Source organism: Euleptes europaea, chromosome 18, assembly GCF_029931775.1.
Source record: "Euleptes europaea isolate rEulEur1 chromosome 18, rEulEur1.hap1, whole genome shotgun sequence".
NCBI classification, from domain to species: Eukaryota; Metazoa; Chordata; class Lepidosauria; order Squamata; family Sphaerodactylidae; genus Euleptes; species Euleptes europaea.
The window spans coordinates 28320156-28332143 of NC_079329.1; the positions used below are offsets into that span (position 1 = coordinate 28320156).

Here is an 11988-nt window from a genome sequence, read left to right on the forward strand (position 1 = left end):
TATGTTAGTGCCAGTGGCCGGGAACAGGGGGAAAATAGTGTCTAACATGTTTGCTTCTCGCAGACGTCTGGGCAGTCAGCTTTAGAAACTGAATGCTAAAATAGATGGATTCTGTAGCGTAGGGATCCCCAGCCTTTTTGAGCCTGCAGGCACATCTGGAATTCTGATGCGGCATGGTGGACACAGCAACAGAATGGCTGCCACAAAATGGAAACCGCAGGAGGTGGCGCCAACCAAAAAACGATCGCCACAGTTTCACTTGAGTAGTACCGTGCAGATCCTTGTGCTGTGGTGGCAGCTGCTACCAAAGCAACATTTTTAAAATCAAAATCAAATCTGCAATAGTCAACCAGAAGCCTTGCCAGGCAAAAGCCCTACCCCACTTCCTAAAAACACTTGGCGGGCACCGGAAAAGGTGTCGGTAGGCGCCATGGCATCCACGGGCACCACGCTGGGGACTCCTGCTGTGGTGTTACGCTCTTCTTGACAGATGTAGACAGACAGAAAGGCTATGAAACACAATGCTTTGCTTTATTTGCTGAAGAACAGCAGAGGTCACAAATGTCTGGAAAGAGCTATCTTACACGATGGGGGGGGGACTGCGTGGACCTCTGGTACAGCACCTGGTACGCAAATGGTATTACATAGCAGCAGTGGTGAGGACTGTCAGGAGAGAGGACTCAGGGGGACCATTTTCCTCTTTTGCAAACACTCACACACGCCTTAGTATACCGTCTCTGCACTGCTCAGTTTCTGGCAGGATGCTAAGTCCTCGTCCGGTGGTACCAGGCAACCCTTGGCTAAATCTGACCCTGCAGCATAGGAAGCTGGTGCCAGCCAGTTTCTGGGTGTACCTTCCCGGTGCTCCGTCGCCAGCTCAGCTGCCCTCTTGCCCATGGTGAGGATCCCGGCGGCCTGGCTGCTGGAGCCGTGCAGGAGGCGATAGAGCCGGTTCTGGAAAGCCTTGGCGGCCACCGCGTCGCTCCGCTTGCCAAGGGTCAGGATGCCGGCCGCATGGTTGCCCATGCCGTGGAGCAGCTCGAGAATACGGCAGGAGCAGCTCTTCTGACGGCAACAGTTTGGCACGGCGTGTTTGGCTACCGTGAAGGAGCACAGCAAGAAGAGCAGGAGCAGCGAGGTGGCGTTGCGGATCTGTGAGGAGACAGAGCAGACTTAACAGCTGGGAAAGCCCTTGTACATTCCTGCCAGAGGAATAACTGGGGGTGCCCTGCCCCACAGTGTCTTCAAGGCAAGAATTGTTGGAATTGGCAAGGTCCAGCCTGCAATGGAATTAGACGATGACCCTGCAGGGAGTGGGCAAGTGGTCACCCAGATAAGACTGTGAGGTTAGGGTCTTTTCCATTCCTTTTATATGTTACCTCTTGTCTACTTTGTCCGGAGCCAGTGTGGTGTAGTGGTGGGTCGGAGCGGTGGTCTCTGATCTGGAGAACCGGGTTTGATTCCCCACCCCTCCACATGAGCAGCGGAGGCTAATCTGGTGAACTGGGTTTGTTTCCCCACTCCTCCATATGAAACCAGCTGGGTGACTTTGGGCCAGTCACCCTCTCTCAGCCCCACCTACCTCACAGGGTGTCTGTTGTGGGGAGGAGAAGGGAAGGTGATTGTAATCCCGTTTGATTCTTCCTTAAGTGGGAGAGAAAGTCCGCATATAAAACCAACTTTTCTTCTTATCCTTAGACTGATATTCTCATGGCCATTTCCTGCTTTATCTCGCAACTCACTTCTCCCTCTCCTCTTAGCCAGTGAGGTAGTTAGATGACTCTAAGCTTTCCAATCTATTATGTAGTTCCTTAATAAACATTTATGTTTATCTTTCATCGGAAAGCGTGGGATTTTGCTGCATGACTCGCACTCTACCAACATTTGGTTATGGGCCCCCCGTCGTCTGTTCTACCGATTAAAGTAAAAGTTTGCCGGAGACTCTGAAGAGCCAGTGGACAAAGGATCTAAGATGGTGACCACCCGTGGAGAACGTTATGGCCCCCGCATTGATGTGCTAACAGAATTAAATTTATCCTGTTGGGGAAATCAGAATAAAAGCACTTTCGCAACAGGAGAAACTGGGATGTGGTCAGATCCGGCAGACGCAGCTCTACAGACAGTGTGGGACAAACAAAATTATCAGGCAAAAGGGTTTATAATTTAAACTGTCTGTGTTAGATTAATTATGAAAATGCCAACAAGAATAGCGCAAGGGTGCTTCAGCTAGCGCAGGTTTTCTACACATGTGGTGGAGCTGCAGTAGAGCCCAAACATATTGGATGAAAGTGATTGAAATCATATCCAGGGGCCTTGAAATTGTTATTCCAGTAAGACCAGAAACAATTGTATTAAATTATTTTCCAGATAAACCAAAGATTATTCAAGTTATGTTTTTCCATATACTAACAGTTGCAAGAACAAATCTTGCGAGATATTGGAAAGGCAAAAAACTCCCTGATTTAAATAATTGGCTTGATAAGGTTAAAGAAACCTATGATTTAATTAAGTTGACGACTTATAATAATGACAAAAATACAGAAGAACTGGATGCTCGCTGGAATGTAACAATTTCAAAGATGGAAAAAACACTCCAATGTGTAAATCGCAGTGAGGGAGGGAAGTGACAACCATGCGGATTTTAGATAAATCGACAGAGTAGTGCTTGGTTCACTATTATGGATATTTTAGTTATATTAGCAGCGCGGTCTTAGTTTCTTCTCAAGAATTTGTATTATGAGTATTTTAGTAATGGTATATTTCCATTTTCTTTTGTTGTTGTATTTCCGTTTTCCTTTGTTGTATTCTCATTTTCTCTTAATATATATATTTTTTTAAGGAATAGTGCAAGGGTCCTTTTGCTACCGACTGAACCATGGACTTGGCTTTTACAGAGAACAAGTTGGGGACCCATGAGGGATCGCAGGAGAAGGAGATAAATTATTTTGCAATCTTCCCCTTCTGGATTCTATAATCTCTTGAGTGAGGCTATTTCCTCAGTTCCCCCTAGGTTTCCTTTTTAATTGGGTCTCAACTGCTCTGGACATTTCACACCTCTTGGTGCATGCTGAGCCCTGATCAGGCACTTTTTTGAGGTCTTTAGTCAATTCACAAAGCCATTTGGGGAGTCAAAAAGGGCAAGAGTCCAGTAGCACCTTAAAGACTAACAAAAATATTTTCTGGTAGGGTATGAGCTTTCGTGAGCCACAGCTCACTTCTTCATTTGGGGAGGGAGTGTATTGCTGGCATGTGTGTATATAGAAACCCCTGTCTTGTCTGTAGCTGGCCTGATTTTGCTTCTTTTGTGACTGGCGCAAGCCATAAGAACATAAGAAGAGCCATTCTTGATCAGACCAAGGCCCATCAAGTCCAGCAGTCTGCTCACACAGTGGCCAACCAGGTGCCTCTAGGAAGCCCATGAGCAAGAAGACTGCAGCAGCATTGTCCTGCCTGTGTTTCACAGCACCTAATATAATAGGCCTGCTCCTCTGATACTAGAGAGAATAGGTATGCATCATGACTAGTATCTATTTTGACTACTAGCCATGGATAGACCTCCATAAACATGTCCACTCCCTTCTTAAAGCCTTTCAAATATAGGTTGTTATGTACAAAGTGGAAATACTGAGTCTTCTTGGTATTATTTCCAGAAGGTTCAGGGATGACCAGTTGTCAGAGGTGCGGGTGTCTCAATGTACAGGTGAGGGTGTGGCATTAGAAGGAAAGGTTTGGATTTGTTAGTCACTAAGCAAGAGACAGCCTCCATTTGAACTAAAACTGAACTAGGTTTGCAATTAAAATTGACATGAATCAACTTCACCAACTTAAGGAGTAGTAACAGCCAGTGTGGTATAGGGGTTAAGAGCGGCCCACTCTAATCTGGTGAACCAGGTTCAATTCCCCACTACTCCACGTGAAGCCTGTTGGGTGATCTTGGGCTAGTCACAGTTCTCTCCAAACTCTCTCAGCCCCACCTACCCACCTGTCTGTTGTGGGGAGGGGAAGGGAAAGCTTTGAGACTCCTTAAAGGGAGAGAAAATCAGGGTATAAAAACCAACTCTTCTTCTTCATCATCATCCGGGTCATTCAGCTAGAAATGAGACAAGACTTGCAAAATGCTTTAAACAAAACCTTTCATTCCTTCCCTTCCCTTTCTCCCGCTCCCTCTGTTGTATATCCTTGATTCTTTAACTCCGCTTTGAGACTTCTTAAGGTAGAGAAAAGCAGGGTATAAAAACCAACTCTAAAAACTCAGACATTTTGGTTTTGCACAGTCTACTCTATTTTTGGAAACTAAAATTCCACTTTGTGTCCACCTAGATGTTTTAAATGAATGCATTTAGGCATATTCAAGATCTTTCAGTAGCTTAGACGCAACTATTCTGTGTTACGCTTTCTGTGCACACTTGTTTAGTAGCATCCTGTTTTACTGGATCAGACTAACATCCACCAACCCATGGATTCTTTGCAAGAATGTCAGTAACCAGCAATCCATAGGTTTGCCAGCTGTGATTTTGACAGCTGTGATTGAAGTTAATCAATGTGTTTTTAATGTAACAAAATTTCAAAATGTGGGGTGTGGGGGGGAACCCAAGGGTTAAAAAAAGTTCATAAATCAAAGGAGTCCTGAGTTAAGAGGGCAAAAAAGCAAAAAGGGGACGGACAAAATGAAAGGTTTTGCATAAGGATCTCCACCGTGAAATGAAGGCTATTTATCATACTGAGAAATAAGTCAGCAGCAAAATGGGAGGTAGCCAAGCTTGTAGCCAATATAATCATTCAAGTCAATGAACCCCCGAGCAGGGCTGCAAAAACATATCTCCAAACTAGATAAATGAGCGATGGAATGGAATTTCAGTGTAAGGAAGGGTATAATGATGTGTATGTGGAGGCAAACAAAGAAAAAAAGAAAGTCAAACTGCATAAATACTGATGAGACGGGAATTGGCTCTAGCTGCACAACAAAGAAGTCTTGGTAACGTTCACTGAAAATGTCAGATTAATATATATCAATGGCTGCAGAGAAGACAGAATTCTTATTAGGAACATAGTTGAAAATAAAGACGCATGCGTCATAATGGCATTATCTAAGGCCATCCGATGGCTCGGTTTAGACTCCTGTGAGCGGTGCTGATTCCTCATCTCCGAAAGGGTACCAAAGCACAGGGAAAAAGGACGGAAAAGAGAAATCAGAGGGTCGGAGTTTGAGGTTTTTAAGTTTTAAGCATAAAAAAAAGCTGCAGTGGGTATTATAAGACGGTGAAAATGTTCTCAACCCTAAAATGCCAAGACACTTATTAAAACTAACTAGTGGCCATCCAGAACAGAAGTGGTATTTCTCACAACGTGTCTCTGAATTCGCCAAAACAGGATGTGCCAGATAGCCTTAAAAAAAGAAGAATTGGTCAAAATCCATGATATCTTTGGCTATTATTCTTGATAACAATGAATAGAAACTGGCCAGGTGGACCCAACTGAGTGAGAAGAAAATTCTCGTTTCCTCTTCTACCCTCCCTTTCCACTCTGTTTTGATAATCTAGCCTCCTTTTGGCTCATTTGGTTGCCTACTTCTGTTCCATCTTCCAGGATTTATTTTCTGCAGGAATAACTTCTTCAACAAGCTCTTCTCTTCCCGAAGAACCTCTTCTAGGTAAGTTTCCCTTGCAAAGCCTTTCCCAACCACCCTGATTTACCTCATTTGTTCCTTGGCTGCTTCTCCCCTCCCCTCCCCTCCCCTATTCTCTGTACCCATTTGTCAGACCTGCACCTTTTCCTTCCATCCTAACCCAGAAAGCAGGCATAGCAATGCTTCCGTGCTCAGTCACACAGTGGGAAATCAGGGGGGGCTCCCAAAGGAGACAATGCACAGGAAGCAAGAATCTATCTTTCAATGCACCAACTTTAGCTTGATGCAAGCTTCCATGTTTTACAGCATTCTTCTGACCGACGAATTCTGTAGTACTCTGAAGATGTCCTGGTTCTGTAAGGAGTCCTCTAAGCACCCAATTAGATGTTACAGCATGCTGTAACATCTAGTTTAGCCCTATCAGATTGCTTTTTTAAAAAACCTACTTTGTGTATCTCCTTCTCAAGCTCAGGTTGGTATACGTTTGTCCTATCTACAGCTCCCCCTCCCCACCAGGCCGATCTGGCATCTCCAACCCAATGTAACCATTACCTTAGTATTGTGGGTCTCCATAGTTTGGGGGAATCTTCAGGCCCCCCAAGCGGCCTTGTGTCATAACCTTCCAGGGGTGAAGCTCTCTGCAACTGCTTGCAGAGGTGGAGGATTTATAGGGTCAGGCTCTGAGCAGCCATTGGACACCTCCCTCGTTCTCATTCACGACCCTGGCAATTGCAGTGCCCCAAACAATACCTTTCCTCCCCACAGACCCCGTAGGTTGGGTCAGAAAAGAGAGGAAGGATCCCTTTGTACACCGTTTCTTGGAAACAGACCAAGACGTCTACCTGCCTTTGTTGTTTCCCTCCGCTGCTAATGAATCTGTCTGAGGAAACTCGGCAGCCAGACATGAGCCACAAAAGCGGCAGAAGGCTCGGTCGGGATAATGAGACGGGCCTGTCCTTGTTTGCATGGAGCCATTACGCTAATTACCTTCAAAAACGGCGAAGGGGAAGCGAGCGGCCGCCTTTTTGTTGCTTGGCGCTGGCACGTGGTATTGGCACATTTCCATGGTGGCCCGTGGCACTCGGAGGCTCTCAGCATGCATGGACGGGTGCTATGTGGGTGCCGTCGCCATGCCGCACCCCCAGATCTTAGCTCTACTTTTCCACTTCCCAAAGAAAGGGTCCCCAAACTAAGGGGCAAGACATCATGAAACGAAGAACGTCAAAATGTGAAGCAGAGTGCTACTTTATGGAGAACGGCTGGGTCTGCGCGAGAGAGGCGACATCCAAATCACAAGATGTCATAGTTCCGCGGCACACTGCGTTGGTCAGGCCGCACCTGGAGTATTGTGTGCCGTTCTGGAGGCCTCACTTCGAAAAGGATATGTGGACAGTATGGAGCGGGTGAAGAAGAGGGACGAGGATGATCGGGGGCCTGGAGACCAAGCCCTGCGAGGAAAGGCCGAGGGAGCTGGGAATGTTTAGTTTGGAGGAGGTTGGGGGGGGACATGATTGCTCTCATGAAGTATTTGAAGGGCTGTCACCGAGAAGAGGGCAGGGAGCTGTCCCTGTTGGCGGCAGAGGATAGGCCTCGCAATTATGAGTCTAAATGGCAGGAGGATATTAGGAAAACATTTTTTACAGTAAGAGTTGTCCGACAGTGGAATCGGCTACCTAGGGAGGTGGTGAGCTCCCCCTCACTGGCACTCTTTAAGCAGAGGCTGGACAAACACTTGTCAGGGATGCTCTAGGCTGATCCTGCATTGAGCAGGGGGTTGGACTAGATGGCCTGTATGGCCCCTTCCAACTCTGTAATTCTGTGATTCCATTCTAGGCTATGTAGAAACAAAAGATCGTCCACGCGACCCTGCTTTCTCTGTCAACAGCTTGAGAGATGAGGCAGGAGGTAACCAGAGATGGGGTAATATATTTTGTCACTTGTTGATGTTACAACATATCTGGAAACAATTTTTTTTTTGCCCCAGACACTCATGTGAGCAAATTACCATGCTGAAAAGACCTATGATTGGTGTGACTAACTGACATCTAGCCACACCGGATATACGGTTTATAAATTTCTGATATAATACCTTGTAAAGTGCACATCTGGATGTGGTTTTAATAATCATGTTTTGTATAATTTGACCACTGAGGAAAGCCCAAGAGGCTGAAACGCGTTTGGTCTATTGGCCATTTATATTTTGTATAGAATCAACGGTGTTGATTATTTTTGTAACTGTTTATACCGGTGGTTTTATATGAAGCCTGTATTCCAGGCCCATTTTGTTGTGTACACCTAATACATATATTCCTTTATAAGAATTTTTGGTTTCCAGCTCAGCCCTCAGGTTCCCTGGACTTTTCTGGTTGAGTTCTTTCCCCCTTTTTTGGTGGTGGCACCTCGCTTGAGGAATGTCCTTCCCCACTGAGACTCACCTGGCGCCTCCGTTGCTCTCTTCTAGGCTCTAGGTCAGGGGTGGGGAACCTTTTTTCCACCAAGGGCCATTTGTATATTTATAATATCATTTGCGGGCCCTACAAAATTATCAACTTAAAAATTAGCCGACCAAGCCCCAAGCAGGCAGCTGCCCCAGATGACCACCCCCCCCGGCACGGGCAAGCAGGCAAGCATCCAACCGGTGGCGCAGTCGCCCACCTGGTGGCAAAGGATGGTCTGTTGCACCAACCGGGCGTAGCCATCCAGCCACACACTGGAGTTGCTCCTGCTCCGCATGGTCGGGGCCGGATTCTACAGCCGGCTCCTGCTACCTCCACCTGCAGGGATGAAATGAGGACACACTGGCTAAGAACTCCCCCCCCCCCCCGCGTGCATTCTGGCCCTGCCCCCTTTAACCCCTCCGTTGTCGCCACTTCTGCCCCTAGCCCTCTTGTAGTACAGAGGGAATCCACGGCCTGGGTGGGAAAGAGTAAACACAGTTTCTTGGGCGGTTCTAGGAGCTCCATAGCTAACAACTCTTCGGCAAGGGGGGGGGAGTTCCTTTTCTTGGCAAAACAAACTCACATCTGCCTTGAATAGAGGCAATTCCTGCCGCAGGAGGGGGTGGATCAGCAGTCTTAGATCCTTCTGAGCTAGATATCTGCCAGGACCCACGAAGGGCCAGACCAAATGATTTCATGGGCCTTATACAGCCCCTGGGCCTGACTTTCCCCACTAGGTCAAAACGTTTCTGTTCACCCAGGCCTTTAATTAAGTAGTCTTTTAACACCATTTTAGTATGCTTTTAGTCAAACTTTTATTTTAAAGTTGTCCTTTTAAGCTGCTCCATGGTCTTATGTTTTTATGCCATGGCTGGGTCTCTAATGCTGGGTTTTAACTAATAGGTTTAAATTTTTTGTTTTTATCACTTTTTTTTTTTTTGTAAGCAGCCTCAGACAGATTCCCTGGAGAGGCAGCATCAAAATTTGTTAAACACATAACTAAACAGAAGTGGACTGAAGTTTTACACACATTGAAACTGCAGCAAAATTCCAATTTCTTTTTTGTTTTTTTTAAAGCTTTTCAAATTTGATTTTTGCCAATCCAACTCGGAGAAAAATGAAAACAAACTTAACTCTTCCATCTTATTGATGGATGTTTGAAACATTTCTCAATCTAAAACCATCACCATTAACGGCAAACTTTGGAAGAGGAGTCAGATTACAACAATCACACTTTTGACAATAAATGGGTTTGGTTTTGCACATATCCTTCCTACTAAAAAAACATGTTAAGATTGAACGGGCTTACTCTGAGTGGAACTCAGGATTGTATGGAGACCGTGACTTGAGTGGAGGGAGGGAATGGACCCCTCCCCAAGGATATACACGTGGATTCTAGAGTTCTGGTCCCAGAATCAAACAGTGTCTAATTTGACCCAATGGCCTAAGTGTCAATATGCAAGATTCGCTCAACAGAAATAAAATGGACAGGAAGGAAGCGTGATTCAATGCAAGACAATAAACAGCAGGTGGGAAGGGGATGCTGAATCCTTCCCTATGGACACTTACCTCTCCCCGCCCCAATAAAAATAGTTTCAGAGAGCCTGCAGTAGAACAGCTAAATTCGAGTCCAGTAGCACCTTAGACAGCAACAAGATTTTGGGGGCATAAGCTTTTGAGAGTCAATGCTCCCGTCGTCAGGTATCTGACATATTTTCCAAAGGGAGCGTTGACTCTCGAAAGCTTATACTCCCAAAATCTTGTTGCTCTCTAAGGTGCTACTGGACTTGAATTTACCTTCCCCAATTAAAAAAAAAATCTTGCTCCAAATGCTCTTCTGTGCAACCCTAACTGTGCAACCACCTGCTGTGGATCCTCAGCATGTTGTTGCAAAGGATTATGGGGTAGCATACTCGCTCATGCTGGACATCAGCAAGGCGTATTGGGCCTTGTCCTACTGTCACGCTTGGACTGACGGCCAGGAAGTTCAAACACATAAAATTAAAATTACACTCTCATACAGCCTTAATTTGCCTTGGGGCCATGCAGGAAAGTGAGAGAGAGTTTAACCCTTCAACATCTTTTCAGTTTTGCTTCTCAGGACTGGGCTCCTTAGTTTAATTTTCTTAGCATTTCAAAGGGGGGAAAGTATGCTTTTAAAGGACACATTTTTTCTCCTTTAAAATGCTAATAACAGAGTAGGGAGTTTATTTTGGAAAACCAAAACCAAATGGAAGGTGATGGGTTAAATTCCTTTCTTCCTTCCCTGCTGGACCCTGAGGCAAATTGAGGGTGGGGTGAGCCCAAAGTTTGCATTTGTTTGAGTCCACAAAGTGTGTCCTCAAATTCACCAAACAACTGGCACCTGCACAGTGAGCAAAGATCCAAAGTCCCGTTCACAGAACTACAATCCCTTGGTCAAAATCCATGACAATACTCAACGGTTAGTTGGGTAGCGCAGACAAAGGATTCTGACATCTGAGTGAAAGAGAGGGGAAGCAACATAATTCAAGGAGACAACAAAATGAAAGAGAACCTCAGGCTTTATTGTCAACAGAACTCAGCCTTCTCAATTTAAGAACAAACCTCCCGGGTCTGATAAGTGGGGGAGCAGGGACTGGCTGCCTTACCGCAACCTCGCCTCCCCACTTCCCACCCCGACTGCTCAAAACACGGGAAAAGGAAAAGAGAGAACGATGCGTGGAACTAAAACAAAAGTTTGCACAAATGTACAGCTTGGCAACATTCGCATCCAAAATGCCCAGTATCAAAACTTTCACATTTGATTTCGAGGGACAGCCTTTTTTGGGGTGGGGGGGTGGGCTAAATTTGATATATTATGGAACTCTCCCCTCAAAGCAATAATGTACTAACATTCCAGACTCTATATTTTACAGCCTATGTTTTGCCTTTTAAAAATCAAAACAGCAGCACCCAAACCCTAAATTCCATAACTGGGAACACAGTGAAAAATTCCAGTTAGGTGAAATAAAAATCTTCGTTTTTTTCCCCCTCTAACAAACACGGGAATCTGAGATCCTTCCCACCCCCTAACAAATTTTTTCGCTCTGCCTTAATAGCTAAGGGGAGAGGAAGAGAGAGCTATTGGGAACCCTTTCCTTTAGGCCTCTCTAGTGACCTGTGCTCCAAAGAAAGTCTACATCTCGGTGGACTGCCTAGCTTTACTGATTCACTCCGTTTCCAAGGGTCCTGCAACTTCCACACCCGGTCCCTGGCTTTCACCCCCAACCCCACCCTGCTGGTGAATTAGGTTTCAGTATTGGGTGGGGGGAGGCTGTTATCAGGGCTGACCCAAGAAAATGCAAATGCAGGTTCCTCTTGCCAAGCACACCTGTGAAATCCCTTAGGGTCCACTCACCTTTGCTGTGGGACTAGAACTGGGAACTTGAGAAGTATGAGGCCTCTGAGCCACCAGCCAGCTCTGGATAAAAGGAGGGGACAGCAGGGAGACCAGCTAAGGAAGGCCCCCTCCTCACACTAACCGGCCAGAACATATGACACTCTTACTGTGCAGTTCTAAATGGAGTTATTCCCTTCTAATGGCATTAGAAAGGTGGTAACTCTGCTCAGGACTGCATGGCTAGACCCCTACAAAGACTTCCGGGTCCTTGCTTGTTTGCCACTTAGTTGTTCTTCCAGGGTCTGTTGCTTCCCTCACCCCTGGCACCCTCCCTCTCTCCTCAAGGTCTCTGAAGTCCGGTCTGAGAAAGCTCTCTTGGGATTAACAGAACCGGCACAGAAACACAGCAGCTCCTGTTCTTAGAAATAGGGTTGGATTCAGCCAGCTGTTTCGCTCAGTTCTGCCAAATCCCTTCCTTATTAAAGCCTCCGCCCTGCACGGCGTTTTGTCCATGCGGGTCCCGTGATCCAGTATGGCCTTATGGGGGGGTCAAAGGGGAACCC

The 11988-nt window shown here is 46.1% G+C and overlaps 1 protein-coding gene across 1 annotated transcript; it reads right to left on the bottom strand.

Moving 5' to 3' along the window:
• Window positions 1-723: 723 nt before the first annotated feature.
• HCRT (hypocretin neuropeptide precursor) lies at window positions 724-6199 on the bottom strand. Its single transcript, XM_056864637.1, has 2 exons — window positions 6179-6199; window positions 724-1152 (listed from the first exon to the last, which is right to left on the bottom strand). The coding sequence occupies exons 1-2, from the start codon at window positions 6197-6199 to the stop codon at window positions 724-726; spliced, it is 450 nt and encodes a 149-aa protein (XP_056720615.1).
• Window positions 6200-11988: the final 5789 nt, after the last annotated feature.